The 20,498-nt window shown below is 39.4% G+C and overlaps 1 protein-coding gene across 1 annotated transcript in view; it reads right to left on the bottom strand.

Moving 5' to 3' along the window:
- The window catches only part of LOC109842527, a 10,325-nt gene continuing 10,113 nt past the window's right edge, over nt 20,287-20,498 (bottom strand). Inside the window, exon 7 of the mRNA XM_020411394.1 lies at nt 20,287-20,321. Coding sequence (XP_020266983.1) covers nt 20,287-20,321 — 35 coding nt within the window. The remainder of the gene's footprint in view (nt 20,322-20,498) is intronic.

The raw sequence follows: 20,498 nt of genomic DNA on the forward strand, positions 1-20,498 counted from the left end.
ATTGAATGTTGACTTTTTGGTCGTAACGCGTTGACTGGCGTTGACCTAAGGTTACGCGTTGACCGGCGTTGACCCTAGGGTTTCGAACGTCGAATGTTAACTTTTTGGTCACAACGCGTTGACTAGCATTGACCTAGGGTTACGCGTTGACCGGCGTTAACCGGCGTTAACCTTAGGGTTTAAATTGTCATACGTTGACACAGTTTATACTCGTACGTTTACTGGAGTATACACAGTTTAAGCTCTTAAGGTATTAGAGCATGATGGTCCCAAGTGTCGGGGCTGCAGGACCAACTGTTAAAGCTGATTCATCTGCATGTATGGATCTTATCCTGAAGTTGTTGGATGCTCGAGTCACGAGACCAACTAATAGAGCTGGTGCGTCAATGACTCGCATTTATAGAATTTTTGGCAAATTCTCAGCCATCAACGGGTTTGATGGGCCTTTACCGACTACCGTTTGAGTCGGGCTAGCATGCAGATTATTTAAGTCCGTTCCGCATGTGACGTTAAGCTAAAAGAGTTAACCCTTTTAGTGCTACGATATTGAATACGTAGACTTCGTCTTTCTCCTGTGAAAAGACTAAACAGCGACGTGTATCAGATGTTGACTTAGGATTTTTGGCAAATCCTCAGCCCTCAACGGATTTGACGTGCTCTTACCGATTACCGTTTGAATCGGGCTTACATGCGGATTGTTTTAAGCCCGTTCCGCATGTGACGTTGTGCTAAAGGAATGAACTCCCTTAGACTTGATGCTACGACTTTGAATACGTAGACTTCGCCATTGTTACGGGAATAGGCTACCCGGCAACGTGTGTTAGACGCTGACGTATCCCTATTTAGGCTTCAGGATAAAATTCCCCAGACTCGGATTCTGGTGTCTTCTTCAATCAGTAAAGACTAAACCGGCAACGCGTATTAGGCGTTGGCTTATCCCTGCTTAGGCTTCGGGATAAAATTCCCCAGACTCGGATTCTGGTGTCTTCTTCAATCGGTAAAAGACTAAACCGGCAACGCGTATTAGAAGTTGACTTATCCCTGCTTAGGCTTCGGGATAAAATTCCACATGCATAAAATGCATGGATTTTTATTGCTACGATGCTGAATACGTAGACTCGGTCATTTTTACGGGAACGAACCACCCAGCAACGCGGGTTAAGCGTTGACTTATCCCTACTTAGACTTCGGGATAAAATACCCCAGATTAGATTCTGGTGTCTTCTTCAATCGGTAAAAGACTAAACCGGCAACGCGTATTAGGCATTGGCTTATCCCTGCTCAGGATTCGGGATAAAATTCCCCGTGCCTGTGAGGTACGGATTTTAGGAGTTAAAAAAAAATGATGATGTCTTTTCTTGGGGCAAAGACGAACCCGAAATGGGAGAGGAAGAATTTTATATTCTATCTCCCAACACCGAAGAGGAAGAATTTTATATTCTATCTCTAGTTGGAAAGGAGACTCGAGGTGGGATCTCCACCCCCAGAATCCAGAAAGGTGAAACTAGGAGTGGGATCTTTACTCCGAGAATCGAAAAGATTCGGATAACCCTAACTGTTGGAAGGTTTGATTACCGAACTAAAGATAAATTTCTCGTTTTATCGAGAGTGAATATCGATTTTGGTCCTAACTGTAGGAAGGTTTGACCAAGCGGGAGTTTGAGATGACCCTAACTGTAGGAAGGTTTGATCACTCGATTTGAAAGTGGACCTCTCGTTCATTGGAGGAATCAAGAGGGGATTTTGGATTTGGCGCTAACTGTAAGAAGGTTTGACCAAATGGGAGTGGGAGTACAAATTATAGTAGGGGTTTAGTGTTTATCACTTTGTTCATAATTATTGGGTTATCCCTAAGAAAATTACATATAACATTCTTCTGGGAACTTCCCATTACATGAATCATCCACCCCCAGCTTCTTCGCGAAACTGGGTTTATCATTGCATTCGGTTACATGATCGGGTTATCCTTAAGAATATTACATATAAAAATTCTCCAGGAACTTCCCGTCAACAGTAGGAAATAGTTTAGACTCATATACCAATTGGAGTATCAGGGAGCAGTTTAAACTCTTTATACCGGTCGGAGGGTTAAGAAGCAGTTTATACTCTTATACTTATCGGAGTCATGAGAAGCAGTTTATACTCGTATACTTTTCGGAGTCTTGCCGTTCTCATTTGGCTTATCCCAGCATTATGACGCTGGCTTCAACCAAGGTCTGAATGCTATTCTTTAAAGTAAAGCAAGCCTTGGTGGGATGAAGGATCCTCCTGTGGTACGCGCAGTACTTCGGATCTGCAGTATTGTCAGCTTCCTCCTGATTTGTGATGGGCGGCAGCTTGATCTTGTTGTTTTCAAGAAGGGTCTCGAAGATGGCTGAAACGTCTTCGTCCTTGAATGAGTACTCTTTTTGGAGACTTGGATCCGAACTATTCTGCTGTCTTCGGGACTGCTGTTGCGACGTCTGATTAACGTCAACAACTGTTGTAGGTGTCTTCTCTTCATTATGGGAAACGAGACCCGGATTCAGAGGGTTAGTCATCGGTTGGCATCTTTCAACCTTCCTCCTTCTAAGGAATCGTTCGACATGCTCTCCGCACGCTTTCAACTCTTTCCAAGTATTGAGCGGCTCTACTCTCATAACGTCCAAGATGTTAATGGACAAGTTGTTATGACAGGTCTGCAAGATGAATTCCTCTGTGACGGGATCCTTGCAGTTCATAGCCTAATTGCGGAAGCGTTTGATGAAGGTATCCACTGACGCTCCATCTTTTTGTTTCTCATCGAAGAGTGTCCTGATCGACACTTCGGTGTCATCATCGAAGAAATGTGTGAGGAACATGCTCTCCAGGTCCTCCTAGCTGTTGATGCTTCCGGGCTTGAGACGGCGGTACCAATCGAAGGCGGGACCGCGAAGGGTGCCAATAAATGACCGGACCATCAATGCTTCATTGCCGGAGATCGTGCCCAAGTGTGACTTGAAATAGACCAGATGCTGAGTGGGGGAACCCTTCCCGTCGAACGGTGTGAAGTTGATTAGGTTGAACTTCGTCGGATACGGGATCGATTCTCATTTTCTTGGGTAAGGACACGGAATCCCGGTCTTCTTTACCTCTCGAGCAGACATCAGAGCGTTGATTTTGCTCTCGAGATCCTTCATCTTTTCGTCCTCGTCTATATCCTGTTTTGGACAATTTCCGAGAGGAATAATGCGGCCACCCCCAGTGTTATCATTATTGGTGAGTCCACCCCCAGCATCATTATTCTTAGTAGGGCCACCCCCAGCATCGTGTTCATCCACAATTGAATCGCTACCTACTTGGTTAGCAGTGCTGCGACGGCTGGGCTCACCTAGCTGATTCGACAGAGCTCGGATTTGTTGGTCGTGCATTTGTCTCATCTCCTGCATAGCCATTTCTATTTCGATTTTGAATGCTTCTTTCTTCTTGGCTAGAGCATCCTCAATGATTTTGGCTATTTGCTCGGTGTTGATCATGAACACTTCCCGAGCTTGTCCTATGCTAGACGTTGTATCGTCAGAGGCGATTGCGGAATAAGAATCCGAGAGTTCGTCATCGGAATGGATTCCTTCATAGACACCCTGATAATCATTATGTCCAACGGTTTCTAGCTGAAGCTGAGATATTTGTTGGATTATTCCCGAACTGACTCTTCTTCCTGGAGAGAAATTAGGGTTGGAATCACTTGAAACAATCGGAGATTTTCCCTTATTGACCATGTTGATGGTAACTTCTGGGAATTCATCATCTCGAGCAATCGATCCTCTTTGGTGGAAACGCCTTGATTTGGGCTTTGTCGTTCCATCGGAGATTCTCTCGAATATCGAGACCCTCTGCAGAGCAGTCTTGGGGCAGCTACACATTGATAATACTGTCCTGAGAATCTTGATACACGAACAGTGAGAGTCCGCTTCTCGGGTACTTCTCCTTCGAGATTTATTCGTACCCCCAGCCTGATAGTACAACTCATCGACGTTGCGGTCAGAGTAACCTATCGGCTGCTTACGTGGATTCTTAGGTATAACGCGTTCATCTGTCTGACGCGTTTTCCTCTGAGTAAACATTGCCTTGTTGGCTTCTACAGGAGTCACACTTTTGGAATCACACCCTTGTGAGGGTGAAACCTTAACGGGCTCTTGGTTTTCTGCACGTACCTCCAAGCGGGCTGTTGTAGAAATTAATTTGTTAGGAGGTCGCGTACGACCCCCAGTCCGGATGTTTGCTCGGGGTTCCTTCAATGGTCCCAAGTGCTCCTTCATAGGTGCTTTGCCTCGATCCTCGGGTAGAGAGCCAATGCGACCCTTCAATAGGATTCTAGATTTGGAGAGACCCACGCTGTCATAGGACTTCACCGGAAGTACGGGAGCAGGATCTGGAGTTGACGAAGGCCGGAGAGCAACGTCGCCTGCTTTTGCCTTAGGCGCCGATTTGGCTTTTGGCATCCAAACTTATTTGGATCTCGACGATCTCTTAACTGCCTCTTCCTTTTGCATTTCCTGTGCTTTTCGCACAAGGGTCTGGGCATGCGCAAGTAAGGCGCGGCGCTTCTGGATTCGCTCCTCGAGAGTAGAGCGGGTTCTTTTGACACGAACTCGTTCGTTAATTGGAGATCGGGAGGAGGATTCTGATGCTGGTCGTGGTGACAAATTAGCCACTTGGCGCTTTCTGAACTCCAGATCTGCTCGTTAACGGAGTCCGTCCACCTGATCCAAAGCCTTGGTGAATTGGCGCGCGAGGCGTTGGCGTTTCCTTTGATGTGCTCTCTTTGATAGAGTTGGCACGCCTTCAGCAGTTGGCTCCTTGATCGCGAAGGAGTTCAGATCTACAAATTTGGCTTCATTGAACGCCAGTGGATCATTGCAAGGTGCAACAGCAACAGCGGCGGAGAGATCGTCTTCTTGGGTCTTCAGATCTGAAGACCAGCGGATCTTTCTGGAGGAGGAGGCATTCCTGCACCCGGAGGCGGATCCGGAGGAGGAGGAGGAGGAGACGTACTCCTCGAACTTTTGCTGGTTGAATTCATATTCGACCTCTACGAGCACCGGGATCTTGATCGTCGGCTGCGGCACGATAGCTTCGTCAGCGAAGCTGTTGGCTCCCACTGTGGTCGCCAGTTTATTTGCGGTGAAAGTTGATGTTTTCATTGTTATCGAATCTATTACAACTTTAGTCGTTACAATAAACTCGAATAAAATAAAAAGTCGATCTTTTTATAAGATCTCCTTACACAATGAAAATAAAAAGTTTACAACTTTATCAAACAAACGCAGAGATCGTTTATCGGTCTTCTGCTTGCGTGGGATCTTTGCCTGTGCCGGGGTTTATCCGTGGACCACCGTCGATCAGATCTGATTGCTGAAAAATTAGGCAGAGCTTCGTCTATCCACGAAGGGATCGAGAAATCATAGCTCTTATCTCGGCGAAGCGAGATAATCACTCTTCTTAAGATTACTGCAACGGGATAATCTTAAGGAACGGATCCGGGAAACTGTAGATCTGACGAATCTCTCTCTCTTACGTTAAAGAACTCGATCCGATCTCTCCTCCTCCTCTCTGAAATTCGTGCACCTTCAGTCTTCAATCCGGCAGGGCTTCGCCTAATCTCCAAAATTCCAGATCTTGAAAAATGAGGGCCTGAGGCTTGTATTTATAGGCTCGGGGGAGTTTGGAGCGGTTAAAACCACCTAAAGGCCCAAATCTACGTTGGAGAGCCGAGACACTAGGGTGTCTCGGCTTGGGCCGAGACACCTTAGGGTGTCTCGTTGGTCCGAGACACTCCGTTATGGTGTATTTGTCCGCTTCCGCTGTAAATTCTTCGTCCAAACTCGGATTTGAGTGATTCAAAGTCCGTTGGAAAGCCGACGAGGAGTTCTATCAGCTCCGATGGTTGGATCATCTGTAGAATGAACGAGACACGAAAGGCATTGTTCCTTTTGTAAACATCGCGGGGCTCCCGATTAGCCCGTACCTTCGTTATTCCGAAATTCTGTTAGTTCACGTAGTTCGTCGATTCACTTCAAGCGTTCACCGACATTAATCGAACTCCTGTGAACCAGATAGTGACGTTCATCGTCGTTCCTTAATACTGAGCTGTTCGTGGAGACCTATAAGCAATTTTCGATGCCTGCACGAATATTGTAAAATGATATACATACTGTGCTCTAAAATCAACTAAAATTGATGGCGTAATATTAGTTTTTTCTCTCATTTTCAGTTTTAAATCCGACCATGAGCGATGGAGCACCGGCGACATCGATCATGAAGCGATGAACTTTATAGAAAGAATCAATCAAAAAGCAAATAGTGATGATAAATGATGGACGACTGGTGGCTCGCCGGCCACATTAATGGAGACGACGAGCTCAATAGGAAAATATATATCATGCGTGATAATAAATTAGGGGTAGTTTAGGGTTAATGCAAAATATGGGTGAGGACGGGGCGTTTTCACAAATGAAATAAAACTCTAGGCAGTTAAAGGCATCTATCCTTTTTTGTTTGGGGGTAGGAAGCTTACTTTTTAAAAAACCAGTGGGGTGGAAGAATTTTTGCCTCTTTCTTTTTAACAAATTATAAATCTAATTATATTTCAAAAACTTTAGCAACTGATTGCATGATTTGGCGTCGCAACTATGTTTTCTTGCGTACCAAACACTTCCTAGTGAAGACTTAACCGGTCGGATTGGATTTAAACATAACAAGTAACATGGACTTATTTATTGTAAGTCAAAATAAAAGGATAAGTAATACCAAAATTTCGTATTTGGTGATCATCATTTCAAATTATGTAAACGCCTATATTTGTAAAGTGTTTCCAAATAGTTTTTTTAAGGAAATTTTAATCTCATAATTATTAATTTGAGATGAATATTGTTTTTAGCACTTTCTTTTTAACAACCATATTTCCTCTTGTAGAAACTTTTGTATGGAATATTTGAACTTTAGATTTTATGCTAAACATAACAATTGTTAGACACCAGATAACTAAAGCTAGCTGAAAAAAATTAGCAAAAAGTTAAAAGATCAAATGCAGTAAGAGGCGTAGCAGTGGCTATTGTAAATTTCTCTGAGTGGGAGCTACTGTTCGTCTCAAAATAATGGGGTTGTAAGATTTGTATCAGAGAGAGATACTGACAAAATAAGGTTTATTCAAGCTTGTAAACTAACATTTTACACCCTACTGAAAAAGTAAGATTTATTCTAGTAAAACTGGACAAGGTTGTTCGTCTCTAACTGGACAAGGTTATTATAGTATCAACTCTGAAGATTCAAGCTTGTAAACTATCTTTGTAAGAATAGTGTGTAAGTTGTTAGATTTGTCTTCCTTTTTACCCTTCATGAAAATATGTGTCCATAGCAAATCAATTGTTTTGTTTACTTACGAATATTGTAAAATGATATACATACTGTGCTCTGAAATCAACTAAAATTGATGGCGTAATATTAGTTTTTTCTCTCATTTACAGTTTTAAATCCGACCATGAGCGATGGAGCACCGGCGACATTGATCATGAAGCGATGAACTTTATAGAAAGAATCAATCAAAAAGCAAATAGTGATGATAAATGATGGACGACCGGTGGCTCGCCGGCCACATTAATGGAGACGATGAGCTCAATAGGAAAATATATGTCATGCGTGATAATAAATTAGGGGTAGTTTAGGGTTAATGCAAAATATGGGTGAGGACGGGGCGTTTTCACAAATGAAATAAAACTCTAGGCAGTTAAAGGCATCTATCCTTTTTGTTTGGGGGTAGGAAGCTTGGTTTTTAAAAAACCAGTGGGGTGGAAGAATTTTTGCCTCTTTCTTTTTAACAAATTAAAAATCTAATTATATTTCAAAACTTTAGCAACGGATTGCATGATTTGGCGTCGCAACTATGTTTTCTTGCGTACCAAACACTTCCTAGTGAAGACTTAACCGGTCGGATTGGATTTAAACATAACAAGTAACATGGACTTATTTATTGTAAGTCAAAATAAAAGGATAAGTAATACCAAAATTTCGTATTTGGTGATCATCATTTCAAATTATGTAAACGCCTATATTTGTAAAGTGTTTCCAAATAGTTTTTTTAAGGAAATTTTAATCTCATAATTATTAATTTGAGATGAATATTGTTTTTAGCACTTTCTTTTTTACAACCATATTTCCTCTTGTAGAAACTTTTGTATGGAATATTTGAACTTTAGATTTTATGCTAAACATAACAATTGTTAGACACCAGATAACTAAAGCTAGCTGAAAAAAATTAGCAAAAAGTTAAAAGATCAAATGCAGTAAGAGGCGTAGCAGTGGCTATTGTAAATTTCTTTGATTGGCAGCTGCTGTTCGTCTCAAAATAATGGGGTTGTAAGATTTGTATCAGAGAGAGATACTGAAAAAATAAGGTTTATTCAAGCTTGTAAACTAACATTTTACACCCTACTGAAAAAGTAAGATTTATTCTAGTAAAACTGGACAAGGTTGTTCGTCTCTAACTGGACAAGGTTATTCTAGTATCAACTCTGAAGATTCAAGCTTGTAAACTATCTTTTTAAGAATAGTGTGTAAGTTGTTAGATTTGTCTTCCTTTTTACCCTTCATGAAAATATGTGTCCATAGCAAATCAATTGTTTTGTTTACTTACGAATATTGTAAAATGATATACATACTGTGCTCTGAAATCAACTAAAATTGATGGCGTAATATTAGTTTTTTCTCTCATTTTTAGTTTTAAATCCGACCATGAGCGATGGAGCACCGGCGACATTGATCATGAAGCGATGAACTTTATAGAAAGAATCAATCAAAAAGCAAATAGTGATGATAAATGATGGACGACCGGTGGCTCGCCGGCCACATTAATGGAGACGATGAGCTCAATAGGAAAATATATGTCATGCGTGATAATAAATTAGGGGTAGTTTAGGGTTAATGCAAAATATGGGAGAGGACGGGCCGTTTTCACAAATGAAATAAAACTCTAGGCAGTTAAAGGCATCTATCCTTTTTGTTTGGGGGTAGGAAGCTTGGTTTTAAAAAAAACCAGTGGGGTGGAAGAATTTTTGCCTCTTTCTTTTTAACAAATTATAAATCTAATTATATTTCAAAACTTTAGCAACTGATTGCATGATTTGGCGTCGCAACTATGTTTTCTTGCGTACCAAACACTTCCTAGTGAAGACTTAACCGGTCGGATTGGATTTAAACATAACAAGCCTAGTGAAGACTTAACCGGTCGGATTGGATTTAAACATAACAAGTAACATGGACTTATTTATTGTAAGCCAAAATAAAAGGATAAGTAATACCAAAATTTCGTATTTGGTGATCATCATTTCAAATTATGTAAACGCCTATATTTGTAAAGTGTTTCCAAATAGTTTTTTTAAGGAAATTTTAATCTCATAATTATTAATTTGAGATGAATATTGTTTTTAGCACTTTCTTTTTTACAACCATATTTCCTCTTGTAGAAACTTTTGTATGGAATATTTGAACTTTAGATTTTATGCTAAACATAACAATTGTTAGACACCAGATAACTAAAGCTAGCTGAAAAAAATTAGCAAAAAGTTAAAAGATCAAATGCAGTAAGAGGCGTAGCAGTGGCTATTGTAAATTTCTCTGATTGGGAGCTGCTATTCGTCTCAAAATAATGCGGTTGTAAGATTTGTATCAGAGAGAGATACTGAAAAAATAAGGTTTATTCAAGCTTGTAAACTAACATTTTACACCCTACTGAAAAAGTAAGATTTATTCAAGTAAAACTGGACAAGGTTGCTTGTCTCTAACTGGACAAGGTTATTCTAGTATCAACTCTGAAGATTCAAGCTTGTAAACTATCTTTTTAAGAATAGTGTGTAAGTTGTTAGATTTGTCTTCCTTTTTACCCTTCATGAAAATATGTGTCCATAGCAAATCAATTGTTTTGTTTACTTACGAATATTGTAAAATGATATACATACTGTGCTCTGAAATCAACTAAAATTGATGGCGTAATATTAGTTATTTCTCTCATTTTTAGTTTTAAATCCGACCATGAGCGATGGAGCATCGGCGACATTGATCATGAAGCGATGAACTTTATAGAAAGAATCAATCAAAAAGCAAATAGTGATGATAAATGATGGACGACCGGTGGCTCGCCGACCACATTAATGGAGACGATGAGCTCAATAGGAAAATATATGTCATGTGTGATAATAAATTAGGGGTAGTTTAGGGTTAATGCAAAATATGGGTGAGGACGGGGTGTTTTCACAAATGAAATAAAACTCTAGGCAGTTAAAGGCATCTATCCTTTTTGTTTGGGGGTAGGAAGCATGGTTTTTAAAAAACCAGTGGGGTGGAAGAATTTTTGCCTCTTTCTTTTTAACAAATTATAAATCATATTATATTTCAAAACTTTAGCAACTGATTGCGTGATTTGGCGTCGCAACTATGTTTTCTTGTGTACCAAACACTTCCTAGTGAAGACTTAACCGGTCGGATTGGATTTAAACATAACAAGTAACATGGACTTATTTATTGTAAGTCAAAATAAAAGGATAAGTAATACCAAAATTTCGTATTTGGTGATCATCATTTCAAATTATGTAAACGCCTATATTTGTAAAGTGTTTCCAAATAGTTTTTTTAAGGAAATTTTAATCTCATAATTATTAATTTGAGATGAATATTGTTTTTAGCACTTTCTTTTTTACAACCATATTTCCTCTTGTAGAAACTTTTGTATGGAATATTTGAACTTTAGATTTTATGCTAAACATAACAATTGTTAGACACCAGATAACTAAAGCTAGCTGAAAAAAATTAGCAAAAAGTTAAAAGATCAAATGCAGTAAGAGGCGAGCAGTGGCTATTGTAAATTTCTCTGATTGGGAGCTGATGTTTGTCTCAAAATAATGGGGTTGTAAGATTTGTATCAGAGAGAGATACTGAAAAAATAAGGTTTATTCAAGCTTGTAAACTAACATTTTACACCCTACTGAAAAAGTAAGATTTATTCAAAAAACCCAGCTCAGGTGTAAAGTCTGAGTTCAAATACAAAACTGACAAGCTGGAGATGAAAATGATGCTGCAAATCAGGACATGCATATAGGTAACAGCACAAAAACCCAGGTTCAGTCACAAAAAAGACTAAATATGTCATAGTGTTAATAATCCAAGATGAAAAAAATCCCAATGTCAAACAATAGGTATCTGAAATAGGTATCTGAAATGATGCCACAATCAATAGGTATCTGAAATGTCAAACATGATAGCAATGAAAGCATGACAAGCAAAGCTAAATATGTCATAGTGTTAATAATCCAATTGTGCTCAGATATATGTCTACATTATCATATATCCCACACCAGTAAACAATTGCACCACAATGTTGGCTGCATTCCTACACATGTTACTACTTTTCTCATTACGCTCATGTTGGGATTGCCTCGCCAAAACATTGCATGTACTATCTACTGGTGAAGAATATCAGGTAAAAGACAGTCATCATTGCACAAGTAAAACATGCATATAGGTAACAGCCCAAAACACAGTGCTCAAGCTCTTCATCGACAAACATTTATGCAAGTACAATGTAGCTATAACAACATCAGGCTACAATAAATGCTAAATGCTTGTGGCCAACAACATCATGCCTCGCCTAGACATTGTTAAGCTACATGTAAGCATATAGGTTAAATTTGCATGACCTCATCATAGCACCATTCAATTAAAATGCATATAGTGACAGCTTGTCATACCAGCTTGTGATAGCGTTGAATGGGACACCTGCATATAATTGCATTAAACCAACGTTCACCTGAAATAAGGCCAAAAAACAATGTCACTTGAAGTACGCATAGACATGACTACAACGAAAACAGTACTCATCATCATACATACGGATGCATCATAATTCACAAACGTAGCTATAGCGCAAACTACCCAAAAAATATACATGCAAACCCACCAACTAGCAGTTCTTACAAAATAACATCACTGCGCTCACAAAATCTGCAAAATATATATCCCACCCATCTCCAAAATGACCCTGTAAATAACAATAGGTAAAGAGATGAGCGAGGATTATTTCTGATAGCTTGCACGAACGTTTAAGCACCGGATCAAACTACGTACCTGAAATGTCAAACTAGCCCCCCATCTTGCATTTTCTTGAAATTTTCCAACAAAGTTCTCTGGCCGAAGTCAGTCTTCCCTATAAAATGCCTAGCCTTGGTTTCATCCTCAAAAATGTGATCATAAAAAAGCTCAAGGAATTCTAGTGTGTAAGTATCCTTGTGCTTGAAGATAGCTTTGGACAATTTCTCTGTCCAGTGCAGATTAATAAGATTTAGAGAATGAGAAAAATGTTTAACTTCCTCAACCATTTGTTGCATGATCTCCTGCTGGTATGGGGCCTTCCTCCCTCTAGCCGAAGGTATTCTCTTCTGTTTGTCCTTGCTGGATGACCTAACTTTGGTGTTTTCAGATTGATTATCTTCATCTGCTAAGGTGACTGAGTGCGGGGACTTTTGGGACTTGTGAATGCTATCATCCTCATCGTCATCACCTGCAAGGTTAATCGGCTCCTGACCCCCAAATTTCTCCATTGCCGCCTTAGCAAAGTTACCCCGTGCCTGATCATCCCCACAAATGATTGCTAGGTTCTCATAGTGCTTCAAAGGCTTATTAATGTATTCTTTTAGCTTGCTCTTATTTTTATCCTGCACGCATCAATATACAACATTTGAACGTGTAGGAGACAGAATCAAAAGCCAAAAAATATTGTTCGATGGCATTTACCTCATTCCACATATCAAAGCTCTCAGGATCCAACATGATGGTTTGCGTTTCTTCATCCCAACCCGCCCCACTAATATCCCGAGCAGCCTGCATGTCTTGAAACCAAGAACGGATTGTTTTCATATGGTTTACAACACTCTTCGCTTGAAAGGAAGTACCAAACTTGTTGTTCACTTCAGCGGCAGCCATTGCAAATGCATGTTGCTTAAAGTTTTTGTCTGGCTTAAGACCAGACTTGGCCAAATTTGCGAGGAAGGGTATGAGCACGTCATCATGTGCAGAGGTCCACCATCTGGTTGGGCCAACTTTTGCAGTTTCAAGCTCGAGTGGGATTTTTCGTTTCTTATGGGCAAGTGATTTGGCTTTTCTTGGTGAACAAGTAGAAGTTGCTACTGCTTCATCCCTGGAAATTCTTTTGTTTTTTTCGTGAATCAGAACTAGTTCCTGTAATACTAGCTGGCGAATGAACTTGCCCGGATGAATTGGAGCCTTGAAAATTTTGTGGCAAAGGTGATGGACTACTGAGCATGTGCATGTAAGATGAAATGGGGTGCTGCAAAGGGAAAAAGTTACCATCGTAGTGAGGCATATTTGAAAAACCTGAAGGTGATTGCACAAAGGGCGTGGATGACTGGAACATGGGATTAACACTTTGGGGAAAGCCAATGCTTGCAGGGAACGCATGAGATGTTGCTGGGGCCATTGGATTATTCTGATCGGAGGATGATTTTTCACCCATTTCCTATAGTTCAACAAATTCAGATGCAAAAAGGTCATATGCGAGTCATAACAAGTAATGACAAAGTGGAAACTATCATATGATTGCAACAGATCAGTTAACAACATCAGACAAGTACAGATCTCATATGTAATAGATGACATTACAAGCATGTAGTAAGAAAGCTAGCAAGTAATAAATTACCGTACAGATCTCATATGTAATAGATGACATTACAAGCATGTAGTAAGAAAGCTAGCAAGTAATAAATTACCAATTGCATTACTGACCACAAATGGCATAGCAGGCGAATAATAGTTGCGATATTGCAGCGTAAAATACATGATAGTGGGATAAGATTAATGTAATTTGTTGCCTCAAAATGATAAATAACAAACATACAACCACCCGGCAAATGATAGGACAGCAACAGATACTAAGTGAATCATAAATAGATACAGTCGCACAACAGAATTTTAGTCTGCAAGATTTCTCTTTAATAAGGTACACGACCAACTAAGGTAAATTACTTATAAAAACCTTAGGACTACGGTAGCAAATCACAAGGCAGACTCGTGAGTGTCACCATGCCGATATTTACTACAATAATCAATCCACATGTCCATTGCGATTTGATTTCTACGAGACCTCCACTCATCCTTTGAGGCGTTCTGTTCTCTTACTGTCTGGGACTGCGTGAAATCCATAACGTTGCTTTCTTCATTGATTTCCTCTTCGACGTCCTCCTCTTCAATGTCATTGGTCTCATTGAGCAACTCATCCTTGGGGTCAACTGTTGCAATGTAGTTATGGAGAACCGTGCACGCCAGAACAATATCAACTTGTGCGGGGAAAGGGTAATGGGGTTTTGATGTGAGAATCTTGAAACGGTTCTTCAATATACCGAAGGTAGCTTCAATCTTTGACCTCAAAGATGAATGTCTAAGATTGAATAGCTCCCTCCTATTTTGAGGTGTTCTCCCCGTAAATTCCTTTAGATGATAACGAACACCACGATATGGGGATATGAAACCCGGCTGGGTTGTGTAGCCCGCATCACAAAAGTAATATTTTCCTACACATTACACAGTTTTGTAATAAGATCTGTATAATGGAATAATTATTGAGGAATCACAATTTGAGTTAACAAGAATTTTACCAGGGTACACCCGTAAGCCATATGGTTGTGGTCTAGACAGAGCATCCTGAAGGATTCTATAGTCGTTAGCCGACCCCTCCCACCCAGCTAAAACATAAGTGAACAGTTTGTTTGGTGTACAAGCCGCGAGAATATTTTGTGTGACACATTTTCACCCTCTGAAACGCGATACAAGTGTAGCAGGTAACATAGCATCCACATGTGTCCCATCTATCATACCTACGCAGTCCTATGGAGTACAACTTACTACGTTAAAGTAATTTATGATTTGTTTAAAGAATTGATTTGGAAAAATGGTAGCGTGGGTGATATACCTTGAAAAATGGATAGAATGATGGGTTGCTTAGGATCTCTGGAGGTACTTCATTCGGTGCTTGTTTCATAAATCGGCCTTGTATGCACGAAATAGCTTGCAGCACTCTATTGAAGTATTTACTGACTGTATCCCCTGATCTTATGAACTGTGTTCTCATCGTGCGATTTTTAGATTTATGTCCCAAAATATTCAAAGTTATGACAAGTTGCTCCTCAACTGTTACATTCCTTGAGTCCTTTAAGAGATCGAGTTTCCTCATTAACGATGCTAGTTTCATAAATGCAGCCGGGCGCATTCTAACAAAGTTTTGACAGCTATCACTATAACCGTGAAATATTCGTCTCATCAAATCAGCCCTAGTCTTTTCCCTCCTTAAGTTCAAATCACTTGGACCGGACCGTATTGATCTACGGGGACATTTGATGCTCCCCAAAAATGTAAAAATTACTACCATGACTGAAAATGCAGCACCAACACACATTCTTTTTACAACCTCTTCATCAACAAAATCACCATCCATCTACAATATTTAGGATGCAGTTAAAATAGGTAAATAAAAATCCAAATCAATCTTTCACTAACATTCTCCTTTTATTTAGACAGGGCTGTGGTCTTTAAAATAACAGTCTAGAGTACACAAATGTAAAAATTATGTGATTTGAACAAACTTAGAGAGAGAAACGACTGATTAACCAGGTTATGTAATACAAGCACAGACTTGGAAAATTCTCAATTAATTTAAATTATCTTGTTTAAGACAAGCTTTCAGATAGTGGATATAGACATGGTCACGTTGCAATGAAGGAAAAAATTAGAGACAGAGCATTGGAGACGCGAAGAGCACGGTAATAATTAGCTCTTTGATGAACGAAAAAGATGCAGTTGCAATGAACCAAAAAAAACCCCAAAAATCACAAGGTTAAATTTTAAACTCTTAAAACTTGATGCATGTTACTTATTTAAGCAAATTAGCTCTCTGATGAAGGGATACCTTAAGGTAAAATTGGAGCGGACCTCAAGCAATGGAACCTGATGGAATCCCCCTTCAAGGACTAAAAATCTACCGTATGAGGTGTAGATCAGGCCAAGCCGCTCAAATGGAAGAAGGTAAGAAGCAGAAATCACCCGAAATCCCCACCCTTGCTGCTAGATCTGGCTACGATAACACAAACAACCCATGAATGGTCGCTGAGGGCTCATTTCCCAGATTTTCCTTCCCCCGACTTACAAAAAATTAGAGTCAAAGCAGTGGAGACGAGAAGAGGCGGAGCAATGGGGAAGACTGAAGAGAACGAAGAGGCGGTGAAGATGACCTAACATTTCCCACTTTTCTCTTCCCCAGCCTCGAAAGAAAACCCAGGCGATTTTTTTAATGCCGTCTTTAACATTTCCCAGCTGTTTTCACGCCAAAACCAGCTGAAAACAAAATTGGCCAGAGTCCTACGTGGAACCCGTTTTCAAGGGTACATTTCTCTAAACAAGCATGTGAAACGAACAGGTGAAATGGAAATCACCCGAAACCACTTTCCTATGTGGTATCAAAATTTGTTTTCATTTCCCAGTTTTCCAAGTTTTTTTGGGCCAAACGAACAGGCCCTTAGAGTAAATCTTGCATGTTAATATTCTTTCTTTTTCTTTCTTTTTAATTTTTTTTAACCTATATGAGGTAACAGATTCTTCGCAGCCTTTTCTTACTTCTCAATCTCTTAACTAGTGATGTCCTGCCCAAGTACTTTGTACTAGGAGAAGAATCTCACATGACAGCCCACATTCCATAGGCATCACCCAACTACTATCAAGAACTTTCCATGATCAACACTCTACGCAATTACCACTAAGAATTGAGATTTTGGCCCCAGCTATCAGTGATGGAATATATAGCACCATAATTGGACATATCATGTCTTTTTTATTTCAAGACTGAGATTCTCCTAGTTACCACATAATTATCAATTAGACCATAGGAAGCAATGAAGCAGGCCTCTAAAACATTTAATTAAGCAATGCAGCTAACAGCAAGCAAGCACTTAAGTAGGATAGCGAGCTAAACAAATATCTAAAAGGCTTAAAAGGACTAAAGGCTGAAGGGGGGGAAATATCTTGCTGTGATCTCATGTGGTCACTGGGTGTTGCCAAACTACGGCTATAATAGAGCTGAAAGGGAGACAGCTTGCACATGTGCCGCCCTAAAACAGCCCTGATCTGCACTAAAAGCACTAATACACAGGGAGACTCAAAAGAGAAAAGGATCCACTTTTGACCAGCCTTGATTTTTTCCCTGTCAAATATATTATCGCGATAGATATTTTTAGCATTTCTTTATTAGCTTTTGCTTAAACTAATTTTAGTTGGAGCTTTGACAAGTCCATTAAGCAAACGTATACGAACGCGTTCAGACGTTGAAGCTAGTTCGGTCCTTAGGCGCATTATAGCTGGCTGGACCTAATCGATGCCTAAACAGTAAGGATTAGGAAAGTGCCAGTTTAACTCCACACCAGTGAGGAAGAAAAAAAATTTAGGACTGACAGAAACAACAATTTCATCTAAAAGATGATTCATTTTGAGGTAAAAAGATTTTTAATAGCTAAATGCACTCGTCTCCTCAGTAGAAATTCACATGAGTTTGTGCCAACAACATTTTAGTAAACTTATATGTCTATTACAGTATTCAGCATGAAAATGTCTGAATCAGAAAATTACCTCAAAAGACAAAGTCGTTTTGTACTATAATCCTTCTACTCAATGTATTTAAAACTCGTATAGATAGCCAAAAAGCTGTTCTAGAAGCATAAAAGTTGAAACTATTTTTAAAAAAAGAGGGAGTGTTAAATGATATTTTGCAATCTAGATTCGACCTTAGACTCCTCGCTTGTTTAGAGTGCATTAGCTATTCATTAGCAAGTAACAAATATGTAAGTTATGGAGAAAATTGCTATTATGCTTTTGGGATTAGTGTTGGTACAAAATTGTTTTGGTAGAAAATGTTTAAAATTCTTGCGGTTGGTATTGTTATTTTGGAAACCTTGATATGTCGCTTAATTTTTTTTTTTCAATTGATTATTCGTTTTCATCAGCTTATTGGTGTCAAGCGTGTTTATTCCCACTTTTTTTTTTTTTTTTTTTTTTTTGGGTGGCCTTGCCCTCTTCACTATTGTTCTAGAAACTACTAGTTATAGGTCACGTTGTGTAAGAAGGAAGACATGCTTATTGTTGGTCACATTGAAAAAGCAGAGGACTGCAAGTTGTATAGCTAGCTTTTCAGAAAGTTTTTTTTCTCACTACGGTATCTCCACCACCCTTTAACCTCACATCCCCTCAGCCAATCTGCACCGTCTAAATGGCATAGAATCTTGATTCACACAACATTCCCCCTACCCTCCAACTCTAGGGTGCCTATAAATACAAGGCCGCTGCACTTACTCTCACTCCAAAGTAAGCTAAGTACAGTTGCTTGACACAAAGGAACGCTTGTTTTCGGGGAGAGAGAACTAACAATGGGAGGATCAAGGAAATCTTCATTCTTCTGTTGCTTTTCTGGGTCACGATACATGGATGATGATACTGATTGGTCGCCGAGGTACCATAGAAAGATCCGACCAAGTGACTACGATAGAGGCTGGTGGGTGGGCGAGCCTGATGTAGATAGGAAAGCCACTGACTTCATCGCTAAGTCTACGATAGAGGCTGGTGGGTGGGCGAGCCTGATGTAGATAGGAAAGCCACTGACTTCATCGCTAAGTTCCATAGGAGCCGATTTGCTGAATAAGAGAGAAACTAAAGGCCTGCAGGCTTTTCAATACTCTCCTCTTCTACATCTTTCGTCTTCCTACCATTTGCTTGTGTTTCTTTGTAACCTTGTAGTTAGGCTTTTGTCTCCTATGCCATCAATTATGAATAACAGGTTGCACTTGTTTCGACTTTGTTTGTGTTGATTTCTTGTGCATTTATTTCTGAAACTGTCTAGCTCCTTGCTGATACTTGGCTGGATTTGGTCACTTTTTGCATCTACAATGTCTGTCAAATTAAAGAATGATACTGTGATCACTTTCAGTTGTCATGCATGCATGCAATTGATAATAATATTACGTTAAGTGCGCAGATACTAGATCATTCATGCTTCATTTTTAAAAGAAGTCTAAATATGCTTAATTTCTAATATGGCTATGTTCGTTAAGTAATATGGATAAATATTCATCGTTTCCCAGTCTAGTCGAAATTGGAAGTTGTCTCGGCTTGATCTTTTATGTAAGACGATACGTGAGAGAGCTTAAGAAGTGATATTTTCATATTTGAATTTAGGGTTTTGAAGATCAATTTGTATATCTTATCTTCTTCATTCTCGTTTGATTCCCTTATTTGTACTTATAAACACATTATCAGTAAACCTTTTATGTGGTTATAAGTTGTGACAGTATCGCACGTGGCCCAAAACAAGATGCCATTCTAAAAAAGAAGCAGCTACTTAAGATTTAAGTTTGATACCTTTTCTTCTCTTTTCCCCCACCTTTTTTTGGCCATTCTTCTTTTAGGTATGGTTTGGTGGTTTCCCTTGATGGATTTTGCACTTTCCTGTCACTTTGTCTCCCATTTACTTTCCATCTGCAATTTCTACGCTACAATCACTGCGGCAATTTATAGGATGACTACTATGGTACTTTATATCAGATACTATTGATTTTTTTTTTCAGCGAGTGTTTCTTAATATGCAAGAACTCATAAGGTTGCTTCTCAGTTGCATGTTTCTTAGTCCATAAGCATTGAACGATTGATTCCTACCCAAATGAGTTCAGTAATATTTTGAACAAAATTGATTGATATTGATGTTGCAGGTATTCTTGATCTTTCAGGGAGGCCACGAGTGATTAAGAATTATAATTTAGTGTTAATAACGGGGACCAATTTCACAATAAAGGTTGTCAAGGATGAAGTCCATCTAGTTTACTATTGATTTCTATACCCAGAGGTTTTCCTGCTAAATGACTGAAGTTCTTATTTAATCAGCTAAGTTTTGTTTTGTTTCAACGTACATTCTGTATCAACAACTATCTATATCCTGCATTTTTCAGTACTTGCTTTATCCAAGTACTCATTCTGTGATGTGATGTATCCCATTAATTCAATATTGAAGTGGATGATATCTGAATTGGCATAATTTCGTATATTTTTATGTGAAGCCATTTTGATGAGAAGAGAGTTTGGTGTATGATAAATGCTCTTCCCACAGATACGTAGCCAACTCCCTAATTATGCAGTCTTCTTTCATGGGAGAAGAACTAGTATGCTCAAGATCAGCAGTCAGCAGCTTTGAGCAACAGAATCCAGATCAATTTCTGCAAATTGATATAATCTGTACAGCACAGGATAAATATAGCCAACTCCCTAATTATGCAGTCTTCTTTCATGGGAGAAGAACTAGTATGCTCAAGATCAGCAGTCAGCAGCTTTGAGCAACAGAATCCAGATCAATTTCTGCAAATTGATATAATCTGTACAGCACAGGATAAATA

This window comes from Asparagus officinalis, chromosome 5 (assembly GCF_001876935.1).
Source record: "Asparagus officinalis chromosome 5, Aspof.V1, whole genome shotgun sequence".
Lineage (NCBI taxonomy): Eukaryota > Viridiplantae > Streptophyta > Magnoliopsida > Asparagales > Asparagaceae > Asparagus > Asparagus officinalis.